At 40.4% G+C, this 19,558-nt stretch overlaps 1 protein-coding gene across 1 annotated transcript in view; it reads left to right on the top strand.

Moving 5' to 3' along the window:
* The window catches only part of thbs3a (thrombospondin 3a), a 115,463-nt gene that overhangs the window by 72,192 nt on the left and 23,713 nt on the right, over positions 1–19,558 (top strand). The window contains exons 16-19 of the mRNA XM_080427260.1: positions 3,495–3,547; positions 3,733–3,914; positions 7,342–7,520; positions 10,706–10,754. Of these exons, the coding sequence (XP_080283386.1) occupies positions 3,495–3,547; positions 3,733–3,914; positions 7,342–7,520; positions 10,706–10,754 (463 nt within the window). The remainder of the gene's footprint in view (positions 1–3,494; positions 3,548–3,732; positions 3,915–7,341; positions 7,521–10,705; positions 10,755–19,558) is intronic.

Raw genomic sequence — 19,558 nt, 5'->3', positions numbered from 1 at the left:
TATATGAGAAGACTATGAGATGTTCAATTTCAATACCATAGACCAAAACAAGGTCGAGGGTATGGTTGAACTTGTGAGTAGGTTTATCTACACACTGAGAGAAACCGATTGACTCAATTAATGTAATAAACGCTTTACTGAGGCTATCGGTTACTACATCCACGTGTATGTTCATGTCGGCAGCCAAAATGATTCTATCAGAGTCTAGGACTTGGCGTGATAGAAACTCTGAGAATTCAGATAGAAATTCAGTGTAGGCCCCAGGAGGGCGGTACACTGTAACAAATAATAAAGGCTGTAATGATTTCCAGCTTGGGTGCGAAAGAGTGAGGACCAGACTTTCAAACGTTTTGTAAGTCAGATCACACACCGGGTGTGCCTGTCGGTGTCCGGCATCTCACCATCGCATCTTTCACAGTGCTTTTGCAGGGAGGTGTCGGCGTTGGATCGGGTACTACACTTGGTCCCGGACGCCATGCTGGTTAGCTCAGCCTCTGGGGCTTGACTAAGGCGTGGGTGGGAACTGAGGTCGGCTCTGAGCCTTGACTCACCGCTGGGTAAACTCCGAGGAAGGTCTGTCGCCAACCACGAGTTTCCCATTGAGCTAGCCTTGGTGGCTAGCAGGCCGCGACACGTGGAGTCAAGATTAGCCGTGGGCTAACCGAGCAACCGCGTGGTCTGACCTAGCAGCTATCGCTTGTGAGTCACTCGTTAGCTTCCGTGCTAACGAGTGCTACTAGGCTAAGCTGGAGTTAGCAAACTAACTTGTTAGCGATCGAAGCTAACGCATAATAACACTAGAAGCTAGCTTTGGTAGCCAAGTCAGGAATATTACAGAAAGAAACCATGTGTTTTTAGCACTTACGGTAGAAAGTCAGAAACACCTGGATTTGTTAGCGTCTCGCGGTCACAGAAGTCGATCCTGTCCTGTTGAAACCTACTTAAGCTAACACATCGAGATGAGGAACGAAGGAACGAGTGAAGATCCGCCCCCTGACTATATAGACGGAGGGCGGGACGTCCAGGTCAGGGGAGCGAATCAGAATCCAGCCAAATGGACGCCAGGAGGCGCTTTCCCATAGCGAGACCTTGAAGCGAAGTATTGAAGTAGAACTCAGTCAGCATATACTGTACATAACAGGCATAGAAAGTGAAGCTCTCGGGGGCACGGTGGCGCAGTCGGTAGCGCTGTTGCCTCACAGCTAGAAGGTCCTGGGTTCGATTCCCGCCGGGGACGCTGTGGGCGCTGGGGGCGTGTCTTCTCCTCCGCTTCATCAGCGCCCATACCCTAGGTGGGGTTGGTGAAAGGGCCTACTCTGTGTGGAGTTGCATGTTCTCCCCGTGTCTCCTAGGGTAGTTAATACCCTCACAAAAACATGTAGTAATCCTGGTCGCTATACCGCCTCCCCCATGACAGCCGGGGCGCCTGATGGAGGGGAAAGGAACTGGTTGGAATAACGTGTTCCTTCCACGCGCTACGTCCTACCAGGGAAACTCCCCTCTGTCAGGTAAGTAAGTAAGTAAGTACATTTTATTTGTAGAGCGCCTTTCACAGACATCAGAGTCACAAAGTGCTTCACAACAATAAAAGCAGAACATAGGCTATCAGTAAAAAATAAAAAGACAAAATACAACAATCAGCATTTAACCAGTCAGCCGGTAAAAATCAAGAAATCAATACAGGATTATGTTGCAACACAAACTCACTAAGATTGGTAATCATAAAAGGCTATGTAAAGGCCTGTTTAAATAGGTGAGTCTTTAAAAGTTTTTTAAAAAGGTCCACAGAGGCCACAGATTTTAGGTGGAAGGGTAGATCATTCCATAGCCTGGGTGCAAAACTAGCAAAGGCTCGATCACCTTTAGTTTTCAGCCTTGTGGGAGGAACAACCAGCAGGGCTTGAGATGAGGATCTCAGAGACCTTCTGGGCACATAAGGTTGGAGCAGGTCACATAAATATGGAGGTGCCTGGCCATGGAGGGTTCTGTGTGTGATTAGAAGAATCTTAAAATGTATTCTAAAATTAACTGGGAGCCAGTGCAAAGAGGCCAGGACGGGTGTGATATGACAGGATCTCCTGGACCTGGTCAGTAACCTGGCAGCAGCATTCTGGACCAGTTGCAGGCGGTCTAATGACGATTTTTGGAGACAGGTAAAAAGGGAATTACAGTAATCTAAACGTGATGATATGAATGCATGGATGATCATTTCTAACTCCGGGTATGAAACAACTGATCTTAGTTTGGCGATATTGCGAAGGTGATAAAAGCAGGCACGGGAGACAGAATTTACATGCTTATCTAAAAGCATGGCCTGATCTAAAATAACGCCAAGATTTCTAGGATTAGAGCATATATTTGTTTTTAAAGACCCAAGACGGTCGGCAACATCAGCAACAACCCTATCTGGGGCAACGATTAAAACTTGGGTTTTTTCTTCATTTAATTGAAGAAAGTTGCTGGCCATCCAGTTCTTGATGGCAGATATACAGTCATGCAATTTGCTGATCATATCCATTTTGTCTGGTTTGAATGAACAATATAATTGAATATCATCGGCATAACAGTGATAAGAGATACCGATGAAGCTGTTTATGATGGGTCCTAGGGGAAGTAAGTAAAGGGCAAACAGGATTGGACCTAGCACGGAACCTTGTGGAACACCACATGTCAGTGTAGTGGATTCGGATGAATATGGACCAACGGCCACTGAGAAGCTCCTGTCTGATAGATACGACTGGAACCAATCTAGGGCGCTCCCAGAGACACCCACCCACTTCCTGAGCAAGAAGGTCAGTTGGCTCTCATGCATTGAAGGAAGCATGAGCTCGGCCCTGGCCTCCCTAGGCTGAAGGGGACTGGTGTAGCGCTGGTGTAGGGCAGGTGTAGCGCCCAGGATCACTTAGGAATTTGGCACCAGGTGAAAAAAATGGCGCCCAGGATCACTTAGGAATTTGGCACCAGGTGAAAAAAATGGGTTACAAAAATCGTGGGATAAACATTTCTAAAAAAAAAAGAAAGTGAAGCTCACCAGTTGGAATGAGCAGCAGCAGTTCTATGTGTATTGATATCTATGCGCTAGGTACAGAAAACCTGTGCACACGGCGGCCCCGTTCACTTACATTGAAGAGTGAACTACTCATGTACGAAATTAACATTGCGAGTCACTGGTAAAGATTTTTTGCGCACACAGCATTACGTTTTGGCACTGTAGATCGTTTTTTATTTACATTTTATGGCAGATTATACATTTCATTCACTAGTCATTAACTATATAATATATGAACCTAACCCATGAACAAAAAATATCGCTTCACCCTAAACATGGTACAAAAGTTGTTGTTTTTTCCCCCCATTTGATTCTGAAAGGTGGATTTGGTGTCTAACCCTAGAATTTTGCGCTCAAGGAATGTGACTGAATCAGTGAAATTATCATCAGTTTATTATTTAGTGTGGTTATTGGTTAACATTCGAATGTGTTCTTTTCGCTACAGACTGATATCGACAACGACCTTGTGGGAGACGTATGTGACACTAACCAGGACACGTATGTCACACACACACACACACACACACACACACACACTCACTCACACACACACACACACACACACACACACACACACACACACACACACACACACACACACACACACACACACACACACACACACACACACACACACACACACACAGTGAATGACGTGCTTCCCTGTCCTGTCGTGTCCTCAGTGATGGGGACGGACACCAGGACAGCAGGGACAACTGTCCAGACCATCCCAACAGCTCCCAGCTGGACTCTGACAACGACGGCCTCGGCGACGACTGTGACTATGACGACGACAACGACGGCGTCCCAGACGACCGAGACAACTGTCGCCTGATCACCAACCCCAACCAGAAAGACTCCGACGGTAACACTCCTACTTTCATGTAACATCCATGCAAGCCTCCGTTGACAGAGACAAGCTTATTCATATCAGGAAACAGTGCAAATGCGTCGGATGGATTTTCCTTTTCCTTTGTGTCAACAGAAAGAGCAGGGAAATATAGGTCTTACATGTAACAAAGTAGCGCCATTATTTTGGAAAAGGTAACTACGTAACCGAGTACTCTAATTGCAAAACTAACGCGTTAGGTTACTCAATTAACCAAAAATAGTATTCCGTTACAGTAACGTAATGCGTGCGTGCGTGCGTCCAACATACTGTATGCCCGGAGATGAGTGATGTCATTCATATTGGTTGCTTGTTCAAATCTCACTGTGAAACAACCAAATTGTATTTTGGTTTCTTGTTTCTTCTTCATCTTCTTATTGCCATCATCTTGCTTCACAATTGTTCAATTGTTTTAACCGGTGGTTCTCAAATATTTTTATGACATGGACCCCCAAGTTAATATGTAGGCTAATTTATCCCTATAAGCCCCATCTGAAATGTTTTGTGCCAGCTGGAGGCAGATTTGTGTTGTTAGAATGTTTAAAAAATCTTCCAAATATTGCACATTTTATTACAAGATTTCTTTTAAATATAGCAGATCTACAAGCTCACAACGGTTTAATTAAAGTGCTTATAATGGCCTAAGTGCCAGTTGCTTCTTTTGGGCTTGTTTTCCTAGACCTGGTTGCTTATTTCTCTCACAACATCTGGCAACGCTGATGAAAGTTTGAAGTTCAACTCCGCCTCGTCTAAAGATAACAGATGCGGCTTCGCATCGCCTTGACAGCTTACTGTTCTGTCTGGAAGCGGATCACGTAATAAATGCTCTCATGTGTAATGAGAATAAATAAGTTTACAAGGTTTAACCCCATTACCAAATAAAAGGCTAATAAAACGTGGAAAGGATATATATAAGCCTTTTCTAATGAACATTGCAGACTTTTACCAAGGTAAAAAGATGATGAAATCCAGCATACAAGTGGAACGCTGCTATCCGATTATGGACCAGAGCTTATTGATTACTTATTGATTAAATTAGTGCATTTTTGATTAATATATCACTGTCCTACGTCGGAATGGGGAATATTAGATCTGTTGTGTGTGGTGTTCATGTGATCAAAATACAGTAGAGTAGCCTACAGTAGACTATTAGCCTACAAATTAATACTGCAGCACGGACAGAGGTGCGTCAGTCCCTCCGCTGTTTCATTAAGGCATCATAGCCTATTTTCATTATTACATGACACTTTGGCTGAGATGGCCCGCTGGCAAACACACTGAGGGACGGGGACCTAATAATTCAACTCTAAATGCAACTGATAGCCTAGAAAATAAATAAAAAGTGGTGGAATCTACATCATGTCTATATGATGCATACTGTAGGCTACAAGCAATATATAGTTTGACATTTATTTTTTTATTTTTTATATATATGTGTTGACAAATGTTGGGCATATATATATTTAATTTGAGGTTTGCCACTGTTGTAATTGATTTTGGCATGAAGAATAAAGCATTCTAAAGACATACGCACATTTCAGCCCTGGTAAGACAGCCTCAGGGCTGACCTGAGAACGTGCACACCTGACGCACAAAACACAGACCAAAAAACTTTTATGAATCCGACTGCAGGTGTAGGATTTGTCCTAAATGCCGGTAGGTACAAAATATGGTCGTAAATCCCTTTATGAATCGGGGCCCATGTCTCCCATGAGCACAGCTGAGTGGCTGTTGCACATGGAGGGAACCTCAAGGGGACGTTCTCCTCTTTCTGTTGTCACTGGTGGCTCAGCTTCATCTTTTACAAAATGCAGATCTGTGTTCGTACAAGTTGCTAAAATTTAGTTTATTACGAATACTTTTAAAGGACAATTAACCCATTCAATCCGGGAACGCATCTGTGTCATTTTAAGATTTCTTTGGCTATTAAAAAATAGCAGATCTACAAGCTCACGCTTGTAGATCAAATCTTTTCTCTTTTGAATAAAATATTTTGAGATGCGGGTCCGCGGCCAAATACATATCTAAAAATGTTTTCTGAATTCAGCAGATATAGCAGTATGTCGCTATATCAGTGGTGCTCCAACTTTTCCATGTCAAGGACCCCCCAAATTATGTATTTGGTCGTGGAACCCCATCTCAAAATATGTTGTTCCGAGGGCATGGTGGCGCAGTCGGTAGCGCTGTCGCCTCACAGCTAGATTCGATTCCCGCCGGGGATGCTGGGGGCGTTTGTTCTCCTCCGCTTCATCAGTGCCCATACCCTAGGTGGGGTTGGCGAAAGGGCCTACTCTGTGTGGAGTTTGCATGTTCTCCCCGTGTCTCTCAGGGTAGTTAATACCCTCACAAAAACATGTAGTAATCCTGGTAGCTATACCGCCTCCCCATGACAGCCGGGGCGCCTGATGGAGGGGAAGGGAACTGGTTGGAATAACGTATTCCTTCCACGCGCTACGTCCAACGGGGGAAACTCCCCTCTGTCAGGTGACAAGAAGGTCAGTTGGCTCTCATGCATTGAAGGAGGCATGAGCTCGGCCCTGGCCTCCCTAGGCTGGTGAAGGGATTGTAGTGCCCAGGATCACTTTGGCACCGGGTGAATAATAAGGGTTACAAAATCACAGGATAAAAATGTATACAAAATATATATATATATATATATATATATATATATATATATATATATATATATATATATACATATATATATATATATATATATATTGTTCCAGGGACCCCCAGAAGCACAGATCGGAGTTAAAAATGTTTGCTTTAAAACACAAAATATATTCAAAGATTTGCACAAATCTTCCACGATTTAAAAAATACAACGCAGATCTACAAGCTTAAAGCGCGGCACTTGGTGCCGCGCTATGAGCTTGCATATCTGCTATTTTTTTTAATAGCCAAAGAAATCTTAATGTGTCTTACTACCGGCAGGTAGGTGTTTGAGGGTTCTCAAAGCCCAGGCTCAAGGCTCAAGAAGAGCTTTTGACCAGTGGCTGTTATACCATTCAAGCTGGGAACTCCTCTGTGTCATTTTAGTTGTTGCTATATGTCACTGTTGGCGGGCAGAAACATCGGCTACTTTTGCTATTTTTTAATTTGAATCCTGAAACAGTAACAGTTTTGGACATGAGACAATATACTGTATGGCAGCATAATTATTATTCATTTGTTTGTTTTTCAGAAAAGCTTTTTTAAAATCGGCCTCAGGTCTAAATGGCACACTGTTTCCTCTCCTCTTTGTTTCCTCTCCTCTTTACTGTAGGAAAGGCAGTACCCACTGTTTTTGTTTAGTTTTTTTTCAAACGCTGCCATTATTTTGTTTTATTTGATGTCACACTCCTACTGTATAGGTTGAATGAGTTCTCCTCATACTGATGTGTGTGAACATCGTCCCCAGGTAACGGTGTGGGTGACGTGTGTGAGAACGACTTTGACAACGACGCCGTCATGGATGCATATGACGCATGTCCCGAGAGTGCCGAGGTCACGCTGACGGACTTCAGGGCCTTCCAGACGGTCATCCTGGACCCAGAGGGAGACGCCCAGATCGACCCCAACTGGGTGGTGCTCAACCAGGTGACATTTGACCTCTTAACAGTGGTTGGAAAAGTACTCAAATGTTTGACTTAAGTATCAATACTGCAATGTGTAATATACTCCGTTACAAGTAAAAGTCCGGAATTCAAAATTGACTTGAATACAAGTACAAAAGTATTGGTATGAAAATGTACTTAAAGTACCAAAAGTAGAAAGTACTCATTATGCAGAATCTCCCATTTCAAGTTTTCAAAATGTATAGCAAATGTTTTGAAAATAGCAGATCTACAAGCTCACAATGCGTCGCATCGCATAGCTTGTAGTTCGGCTATTTTCAAATGGCCGAAAATAGGGCTGAAGTGGTTAATGTATGTTTTGTAATAATAATAAAAATCTACAAATGAACTAGTAACTAAAGTTCTCAAATAATTGTAGTGGAGTAAAAGTGCAATATTTGCCTCAGAGATGTAGCGGAGTAAAGTAAAAGTACTGAACATTGGAAATACTCCAGTAAAGTAATAGTATCTCAAAATTGTACTTAAGTACTGTACTTGAGTAAATGTACTTTTTACACCACTGCCTCTTAATCACATCAAAGCTGCACTATGTAACTTTCCTCTAAATATAAATGTGGGGCGACATGTAGACAAGTATAATGTCGTGTCTGAATATTTTAATTACAAAGATAAAATTGAATATAATTAAAAACTAAAGGTTTTGTTATATTCGTAAAAAAAATAGAAACAAGTGTTTGATGACAATGAGGCATTTCAAGCCATTTTGTTAGGAGATACCTGAGCTCAACAGCACAACACATGGTATTAGTTATGTTTTGCAGGCCAACACTGTCGTTTGTCTTATACGCAGTGGTGGAAGAAGTACTAAATTGTTTTACTTAAGTAAAAGTATCAATACCACCATGTAAAAACACTCTGTTACAAGTAAAAGTCCAGTATTAAAAAATGACTTGAGTAAAAGTACGAAATTATTGGCGTCAAAATATACTTTAAGTACCAAAAGTAAAAAGTACTCATTATGCAGAATGTCCCATTTCACAAGTTTTCAAATAGTTTTAAAATAGCCAAGTTTAAAAATCCTTTTAAAATCCTTTTAAAATCCTTTTAAAATCCTTTTAAAATCCTTTTAAAATCCTTTTAAAATCGACAAGCTCACAACATGTCACTTTGCGACACGTTGTGAGCTTGTAGATCGACTATTTTCAAATAGCCAAAGTGTATAGGGCTTTAGTGGTAATGTATTTTTTGTAATAATAATCATAATCTTCAAAGTAACTACTGTAACTAGAAGTTTCAAATAATTGTAGTGGAGTAAAAGTACAATATTTGCATCTGAGATGTAGTGGAGTTGAAGTGAAAGTACAGAACATTTTAAATACTTTAGTAAATAACAAGATATGACACAGTCATATTATACCAGGTTGCTTATTTCTCTCGCTAAACATGGCAACATTTTTAGATCCCATATGGTTGCTTATTTATCTCACTAAACATGGCAATGTTTTTAGATCCCATATTATGAGAGGACATTGAGCAACAGCGCCACTTACCATAGAGTTACACACAGTGGCCGAACACAGTATTGTGGGTTGTCTTTTTTTGGCTGAGGGACCAGTAGCCAGGGCGGTTAGTGACACAATCGTTCACTTTGTGATACAAGCGCCAAATTTTCCACAAAGTTTCTTCTGGACCCACTTTTTCACAAAAGCCCGTTAGCCACTAAAAAAAAAAATATGGCTGCCATTTTCCAAAATGGCTGCTTGTGAAAGACATTTTATGTGGTTTTTGACCTGGATTGTGATTATTTTGGCATCAGAATATAGTTATAAATCCATTGGCATCCTTTTCTTTCATGCTTTCACTGGATGTGATGTCGTGTCAAGGCAAAAAGACAGCATGGCAAACCCGGCAAGTGTGGCCTGAAGTGTCTCATGTCTTCCAGAAGCTCAGTCAATACCCACCAGTAACAGTGCTTGACAAGAAGGTTAATGATGCAAGATTTTACCTGTTTGCATGGAAGCAGAGGTCCTATGATGCCATTCCACCTACAAGGGCATCTCTTGCACATCATGTGAAGCATGCCACTTATCAAGTTGTCCGTGTCTGAAGCCAGGCAACTGTAGGTCAAATGCATACAGAGAGCCCTGTCAGCTGGGGATAGCGAGCGGAAGATGACATTTGGCAAGTAGCATGGATGACACTCTACACTCTGCCCAATTGCCCAGATTTGTGGGCAATTGGGCAAAACTGACAAAATGCCGGTGCAAGACTGAACGTCGTGGTAGATGCAAGTGCTACCGCTTTGGCCTTCACACAGCTGAGTGCCTGCAAATGTGACGATTAGAACAATTTGTGATCCAGACATGGGCGGGGGGGTAAAAACTCATATGTTGATACCAAAATAATCAAAATCCAATCACAATCCAGGTCAAAATACACATAAAATGTCTTTCGCCAGCAGCCATTTTGGAAAGTGGCAGCCATATTGTTTTTTTTTTGCATGGCTAACGGGGGGAGGGGGCGGGGGGGAGTCAAAACTATATTCTGATGCCAAAATGATCAAAATTGGATAATCCAATCACAATCCAGGTCAAAATACACATAAAATGTCTTTTGCCGGAAGCCATTTTGGAAAATGGCAGCCATATTGGGTTTTTTTTTTGCGTGGCTAACGGGGGGAGGGGGTGGGTCAAAACTATATGTTGATACCAAAATAATCAAAATCCAATCACAATCCAGGTCAAAATACACATAAAATGTCTTTCGCCAGCAGCCATTTTGGAAAATGGCAGCCATATTGTTTTTTTTTGCGTGGCTAACGGGCTTTTCTGCAAAAGTAGGTCCTAGGCATTGTTCATGCCAAATTTGGCGCTTGTATCACAAAGTGAACGATTCTAACATAAAAACGGACGGGCCCTGACTACAGCCAATGAGGAAAAAGTCACGCAAAAGTCAGGATTAGCAAAGAAAGTCAGGACTAGCGAGTGTAGATGTTGACCAGGTTTTGCAACCTGGTAAGGACTAGCGAGTGTAGATGTTGACCAGGTTTTGCAACCTGGTAAAAAATCCTCAAAATTGTACTTGAGTACAGTATTTCAGTAGATGTACCTAGTTACTTTACACCACTGCCTATACAAGTATAAAGCAGCCTTGAGAATGTCCCCATAATGTGTGTTCAGTGACATCAACTGAAGTTTGTCTTCACAGGGTATGGAGATAGTCCAGACCATGAACAGTGATCCTGGTTTAGCTGTAGGTGAGTACACATTTTAGGTTTGAAGGCACCGGGAACGCATCTGTGTCATTTTAAGATTTCTTTGGCTATTTTTTAACATTTGTGCAAATCTTTGAACATGTAATTTTTTTTAAAGCGAACATTTTTAACTGTTGAACTTCTGGGGGATCCCTGATCCCTTGAGATGGGGGTCCATGGCCAAATACGTATCATTTTGGGTGGTCCTTGACCACTGATATTATAGCAACATTTTTTTTTTCTCAAAAAACTGTTTTATATGTCTTCTAAATCTCAAAACAGTGTTTTGGAAAAAAAAGAAAAAAAAACATTTTAACTCAAATCTACGGAGCCCCTAAAGGGCCATAGAGCAGATTTTTTTTTATCTTGAGCGCACGAGATCCTAGGATGTTCCCTCATCATAATAAGATGTGCGCTCGAGATCCTATAAGACATTCCCACATCATAATAAAGTGAGGGAACAAGATCCTTATGTCGTGCCCTCAAGATCCTTATGTCGTGCCCTCAAGATCCTTATCTCGTTCTAACGTCTTATTAACTTGAGCGCTCAAGATCCTAAGACATTCCCACATCATAATAAAGTGTGGGAACAAGATCCTTATGTCGTGCCCTCAAGATCCTTATCTCGTGCCCTCAAGATCCTTATCTCGTTCTAACGTCTTATTAACTTGAGCGCTCGAGATCCTAAGTTGTTCCCTCAAGATCCTTATACTCACCTTTACGCACGGTGGATTTACTTGGATTATGCGATATAATAGCCTGTGCGACAGTGTGCGTCCATCCTATTCTTTATTATGGTGAACGAATTGATGCTATTATTATAATACTAATAATTATTATTATCGTTTTGTCCTTGTTGGTGTACAGTTGGTTCTGGTTGCAATGGATACAGTACTGTCGGGCCGGGCGCGCAACGGCGCAGAATGGCAACATCAGGCTCTCTCTCTCTCTCTCTCTCTCTCTCTCTCTCTCTCTCTCTCTCTCTCTCTCTCTCTCTCTCTCTCTCTCTCTCTCTGCTAATTCTCAACGAAAATCTGTGATTCTAATTTTCCTATGATCACCAGAAGTGAGAGTGTCAATTCCTTGATCAAATATGGTTTTATTCAAAGGAAATCAAAGGCTACAGCTTATGGAGCCAACATCGGTATAGTGTCCAAGCGTCTCAGAAAGAGTTTTTACCGCAACATGATTCCATTGCTCAGGAAATAAACAACGGATCACAATAATATAACATTCCCTATAATCAGTAACATGTAGGTGATACCTATGTCTATCAAATATGGTTTTATTGAAAGGCAATCAAAGGCTAGATCAAGCTTAGAAAGCAAACATCGGGTAATATCCGACGCTACGGCGGTTCCTCGGTGCGGCTGCTGCAGTGAGACTATAGGACACTCATTTATGACATTGTGTCACTCAACTCTTAGCAACAAAGTTTATTTTCATACAATAGGCCTATAGATTACATTTCAATATTAAAAGTAAATAGAAAAACAACACTTCTGGGTCCAATTAGTCTAGTTTTGTAATAGAGAGGAATGGTCACATATTCCCACCTATAAACATGTTTTTGCCCAATGCTGACAGCTGGTCAGCAGGTGGTTTCATGAATAGACAATATTTTGGACCAATTAGAAATATATATATATTTGCAAAAGCAGTGTTGGGTAACTTGTAAAGGTATTAAATTGGTTGTCAGTGGCTGGCAGCGCAGTGTGCACTGCACATCTAATCGCAAAAACCCGACGCTTATTTTGTCTTGATCAACAGCGATATTTGACAAAATACAGCGAAATCCCCAAATTCTTAATATCCAGTAAGCAATAGGAATTAACTGCAAACAAATTCAAAGTTGTATGCTATCAATATCACACAAAAGTAGAGAGAAGCTGTGATCTCACCTCACAAACAAATGGACAAGAAATAATCATTTTGCAAACAACATCATGTTCTGTTCGTTTGTCATCAATGATCTAAATGGAAAGTTTATTTCAGCAACTAGAAAGTGACAGTTTGACATAGTTTGATACGTTTTTGCTGCAGGCCAGTCCTCGTTTAAGTTCATTGCTTTCATCTGTTGTTCTGCTGTGCGCAACAGGGCATATCTCCGCCAGGCCAGGTTTACCTACCCAGGCCATGAAATTCATAGGCAGTCATATTAGCCAATTAGAATGAAATCTGCTAAAACTGACTCATATACTGATACAGAACCATATATAGGCTATATATTGTCGCTGTCGGATGGAAACCTTGTATGTTCTTTTTTTATTATTATTTTAAAACAATGAAAAAATTTGAAAATAGCCAATCTGCAAGCTATACTTATTAATAATGAAGACATATTATATTTTAAATAGTGAAATATCAACTAAAGTCATTATTAGTGCAAGTTCAATCACATTTTATTTGAATGAAAATAACTTGTGGGGAAAATACATAAAATCTCTAATCTGTGAATCTAATGTGATTCATGTGACCCCTACTTCAAGACCAGGGCTGAAAGTGACATAATTGAGACCAGTATAACTTTATACAAATATTGGTAATTTGCCAACACATTATTTTGTGAAATAAATGGGTTATATTTCACAGATAGTTATTCTTGTACTATATTAAAATAAAATCATCCTGTAGCACCTCTATAGTTTGATGTATAGGCCTGTGGCATGTGTCAAATAAATAAATGTGAGTGAATACATATTTCTTCTATTACCATTAGCATAAAGTCATGTAGGCTATTAGAAGTGTAGGGAATATGCATTCAACTACATCTATTTATTTGACACATGCTACAGGCCAGCGGTGTGGACACATTTTTGGCAGGATGTGATTCCCACCTAACACACATACAGTATCTAATAATAATAATAATAATAATAATAATAATAATAATAATAATAATAATAATAATAATAATAATAATAATACATGCATCCACACACACATAACTGAGCACATTCAACTAGTTTGGAGCTACGTTTAGCCTTAGATGCTTTTGCCCTATAGAGAGCACATATTCATCAGCTTTCCAAAGCAGAACATAGATTATTACCATTTAAGAGTGCAAGAGTGTTATATAACCCATTTATTTCACAAAATAATGTGTTGGCAAATTACCAATATTTGTATAAAGTTATACTGGTCTCAATTATATCACTTTCAGCCCTGGTCTTGAAGTAGGGGTCACATGAATCACATTAGATTCACAGATTAGAGATTTTATGTATTTTCCCCACAAGTTATTTTCATTCAAATAAAATGTGATTGAACTTGCACTAATAATGACTTTAGTTGATATTTCACTATTTAAAATATAATATGTCTTCATTATTAATAAGTATAGCTTGCAGATTGGCCATTTTCACATTTTTAAATTGTTTTAAAATAATAATAAAAAAAGAACATACAAGGTTTCCATCCGACAGCGACAATATATAGCCTATATATGGTTCTGTATCAGTATATGAGTCAGTTTTAGCAGATTTCATTCTAATTGGCTAATATGACTGCCTATGAATTTCATGGCCTGGGTAGGTAAACCTGGCCTGGCGGAGATATGCCCTGTTGCGCACAGCAGAACAACAGATGAAAGCAATGAACTTAAACGAGGACTGGCCTGCAGCAAAAACGTATCAAACTATGTCAAACTGTCACTTTCTAGTTGCTGAAATAAACTTTCCATTTAGATCATTGATGACAAACGAACAGAACATGATGTTGTTTGCAAAATGATTATTTCTTGTCCATTTGTTTGTGAGGTGAGATCACAGCTTCTCTCTACTTTTGTGTGATATTGATAGCATACAACTTTGAATTTGTTTGCAGTTAATTCCTATTGCTTACTGGATATTAAGAATTTGGGGATTTCGCTGTATTTTGTCAAATATCGCTGTTGATCAAGACAAAATAAGCGTCGGGTTTTTGCGATTAGATGTGCAGTGCACACTGCGCTGCCAGCCACTGACAACCAATTTAATACCTTTACTAGTTACCCAACACTGCTTTTGCAAAGATATATATATTTCTAATTGGTCCAAAATATTGTCTATTCATGAAACCACCTGCTGACCAGCTGTCAGCATTGGGCAAAAACATGTTTATAGGTGGGAATATGTGACCATTCCTCTCTATTACAAAACTAGACTAATTGGACCCAGAAGGGTTGTTTTTCTATTTACTTTTAATATTGAAATGTAATCTATAGGCCTATTGTATGAAAATAAACTTTGTTGCTAAGAGTTGAGTGACACAATGTCATAAATGAGTGTCCTATAGTCTCACTCAGCAGCCGCACCGAGGAACCGCCTTTGATTGCCTTTCAATAAAACCATATTTGATAGACATAGGTATCACCTACATGTTACTGATTATAGGGAATGTTATATTATTGTGATCCGTTGTTTATTTCCTGAGCAATGGAATCATGTTGCGGTAAAAACTCTTTCTGAGACGCTTGGACACTATACCGATGTTGGCTCCATAAGCTGTAGCCTTTGATTTCCTTTGAATAAAACCATATTTGATCAAGGAATTGACACTCTCACTTCTGGTGATCATAGGAAAATTAGAATCACAGATTTTCGTTGAGAATTAGCAGAGAGAGAGAGAGAGAGAGAGAGAGAGAGAGAGAGAGAGAGAGCGAGCCTGATGTTGCCATTCTGCGCCGTTGCGCGCCCGGCCCGACAGTACTGTATCCATTGCAACCAGAACCAACTGTACACCAACAAGGACAAAACGATAATAATAATTATTAGTATTATAATAATAGCATCAATTCGTTCACCATAATAAAGAATAGGATGGACGCACACTGTCGCACAGGCTATTATATCGCATAATCCAAGTAAATCCACCGTGCGTAAAGGTGAGTATAAGGATCTTGAGGGAACAACTTAGGATCTCGAGCGCTCAAGTTAATAAGACGTTAGAACGAGATAAGGATCTTGAGGGCACGAGATAAGGATCTTGAGGGCACGACATAAGGATCTTGTTCCCACACTTTATTATGATGTGGGAATGTCTTAGGATCTTGAGCGCTCAAGTTAATAAGACGTTAGAACGAGATAAGGATCTTGAGGGCACGACATAAGGATCTTGAGGGCACGACATAAGGATCTTGTTCCCTCACTTTATTATGATGTGGGAATGTCTTAGGATCTCGAGCACTCAAGATAAAAAAAAATCTGCTCTATGGCCCTTTAGGGGCTCCGTACAAATCTTTGCTTCTGGGGGATTCTACACATTTTGTAGAATCCCCCAGAAGCAAAGATTTGAGTTAAACATCTTTGAATACATATATTCAAAGATTTGCAAAAATGTTCTAGATTTTTCAAAAATAGCAGATCTACAAGCTCATAGCACGGCACTCTGTGCCGCGTTATGAGTTTGTATATCTGCTATTTTTTGATTAGCCAAAGAAATGCAGATTCGTTCCCGGTCTTAATGGGTTAAGGGACGAATGATGAATAAACAATATGAAAATGTGAAATACTCTCCGGTGAATTTGTAACTTCAAAATGATTTATTTAGTTCTGTGGTTCTCACCGAGTTGTCCGGAGACCCCCAGGGGTCCTTGGGGGGGATCCAAGGGGGTCCCTAGCTAAATGATTGATAGTTATTGTACTCTCAGAGTTATGGGGGTGGCCTGATGCATACCAAACCGAGGGTCCTTCAAATTAAAAGGTTTGAGATTCACTGATATAGTTGATGCCTCACGTGTATAGTTTGATGCCTTCATTCATTTCATTGTATGAAAAGAAAAACTACCGTGTTCTGAATACAAATTGCATTGCTTAATATTTGCGTAGTCATGACAAAAGCAACTTGAATAAAAATAAAATAATAATAAAATAAAATAATAATACATACATACATACATACATACATACATACATACATACATACATACATACATACATACATACATAGATAAATCAATGAACGGAGGAGAGGGCGTAAAATCAATACACTTTAATCATATATTACAACATTTTAAAGCCAACATGTTTTGACCAAGCTGGTCTCAAGTATGAGATATCCCATACTTGCCCTGATGAAGACCAGCTCGGTCGAAACATCTTGGCTTTTACATTTTGTAATTATTATATAAATGACTCCCTCCCCTCTGTTTTTTTTAGTTTTTTTTAGTCGGATCTTACTCTCTTTATGAAGTGTTTGGCTTGAAGGATGTGGTGTTCACACATATTAACCTTTTTTGTAATAACAAAAAACAAATGTCATTCCAGTCTAACCAAGCTGAACTAAAAGACAGTTATTCATGAAGTTATCCCGTTGATGAATGCATTACTTCATAGCTTTCCCTGGGCGCTCTAACCTGCCTTCGCTGAGTCTCTCTACGCTTGACTCTTTAAAGCAGTAGTTCTCAAACGTTTTCATGCCAAGGACCCCCACACATGTGTGTCTTGGATAGTAACCCATGAAAAGATCTATTCTCCCCCTATCGGTTTACAACTCGGTCGGCGCGCCTCCTCGGCCTCAAGCTCTGCTAAGTCGGCGCGGACAATAACTATTATCACGTGTGTGTGTGAACGCGTGTTCAGCGTTCCCCTAGCGTAGCTTCCTGGTTGCTATGTGGGGGGGAAAAAAAAGCCAGGTCCGCCTCCCATCAAAGCCCCGCCTCGCGCCTCTTTTTCCTCCTCCTCCTCCTCCTCCTCCTCCTCCTCTTGCCGCCTCGCATCAAAGCCCTGCCTTGCGCCTCCCCCTCCTCCTCCTCGCGAGGAGGAGCGCCTCGCGTAAAAAACCCTATCTCGAAAAACCCCGCCTCGCGCCGAAGCCCCGCGCCTAAAAACAAGCGCTCCTTTTTCAATTTCCCTGGAATGCCAATTTCCCTGTGACATATATACAGTGGTTACCTGCTGACCTATACGCCCCAGTCTCTGAAAGGTACCTACCACGACCCAACTCACCCTAGGTTGTGAAAGGTTGGGGGTGTGGCTATGCCTTGGAGGTGTGTTTTGCGCTGTAATACAGTAGGTGGACAGTGGGTGGCATAAGAGAGCTAAAATGTTTGCAGAGGAAAGAAATTACTCTAGATTACATTACATTAAGGTATATGTCTATTTATGAATTGATTAATTTAAGTAAATACATTGATTCATTAATGTAATTCATAATCCTTAAATCTTATAATTTAAATGCCTGCTCATCTGCCATCTCTGGCTGAAGTGGTTAATGTATGTTTTGTAATAATAATCAAAATCTGCAAAGTAACTAGTAGCCTAACTAAAGTTTTCAAACACTGCGCATTGCATCCGTCTGTGTGTGTGTGTGTGTGTGTATAAAAAAATTAAAACATATTTTGAAAGTAGCAGATCTACAAGCTCACATTGCCACCCCAAATGTACTTTCGGACAGACAGACGGACAGACAGACGTCTTATATATTATTATTTTTTCTCGCATCACACATACTGTGTAGTATGTAGACTAGTTGTTTCCTTTTTAAATGAGACAGCCCAGGTATTGTAGAGGTTAACACTGGTGTCCAGTGATTTAACGGCCCGCGTTCGAATCCCGCGCAAGGAGCATGCTCGTAACGTAATTATTGATTTGAACAGTGTATTTTCAAACATTTTACAGTGGTGTAGAGTAACAAATTACATTTACTGAAGTACTGTACATAAGTAAAATATAAAAATAGCCGATCTACAAGCACGGCATAGTACTATATTTGCCTCTGAGATGTAGTGGAGTAGAAGTAAAAGTATTGAAAATTGGAAATACTCCAGTAAAGTAAAATTACCTCAAAATTGTACTTAAGTAGGCCGACAGTACTTGAGTAAATGTACTTAGTTACTTTACACCACTGCGAGAGAGATGGGCTCCAGTCGCAAAGCGAGTTAATTCAGCCAAAATCTGTCTCTTGCGTTTCGTTTCGAATTGTATTTTTTGATCTGCTGGTGCCTGGTGATATAACTTAACTGTCACAACTTGGTATTTATAAACATACTTGTGTGAATTACGGAGAAATCTGAATGAAGTCTTGTTCGGGGAGGCGCTACGCACTTATGGATTATGGATCTCTTTGTGTCAGTCGTGCGACCTATTTTTGGTGCGCAATACCGCCCGCCAAACGAAGTGGAAATACACGGTTTCTGCCCATCCCTCTAACCCATGTAGGCTACCTGTATAAACCATGCTGTTGCATGCACATGAAAATGTAGGCCTACTTAAAATCTCAAAATCGGCCGGGCTGAATTTGCATCTGAACAAATACATTGATAGAACCCCCCCCCCCCTCAAAGAAAGCCCTTCCCTCCCCCAATAATGTTTGCAGATGGGCTATTTTCAGCATAGGCTACTGTAGTATTGCCTATAGATAAGACTGGGGATTTTTGTAGCCCAGACTGATTGGGTGTCGTTGATAAAATGTTCTTTATAAAAGGGAGATTTTTTAGGTTAACATCAAGAAGGGCCGGTCAGCTCCGTAGTATTACAAAGTTAAAAAAATGTGCATGACAAAAAATAACCCGAAAACCTACCACTTCCATACAGAATGGGAGGAAGACTTTTTCTCCCCCCATTCCAAGTGTGTTTGTCTTATATGCAACGCCAGCGCCGCTATTCCAAAGCCCCGCAAAAAGCACAAAGTACAAACGTATAATAATAATAATACATATTTATTTATATATTTTCTGAAACTTGACATTCTGCATGAGAGAAACACAGGCATATCCTACTGAATGTGTGTCGCTAACAGTGCTGCCATGTCTGCTTATTATATAGTAAGACACACACACCACAGCTCGCTCTCTCGAAATGAATCAAGTGTACTTAACAGTTCGCACA

This window comes from Gymnoscopelus braueri, assembly GCF_963280865.1.
Source record: "Gymnoscopelus braueri genome assembly, chromosome: 4".
Taxonomy (NCBI): Eukaryota; Metazoa; Chordata; class Actinopteri; order Myctophiformes; family Myctophidae; genus Gymnoscopelus; species Gymnoscopelus braueri.
Note: the sequence above shows the minus strand (reverse complement) of the source record. Positions and strands in the feature narration are given on the sequence as shown.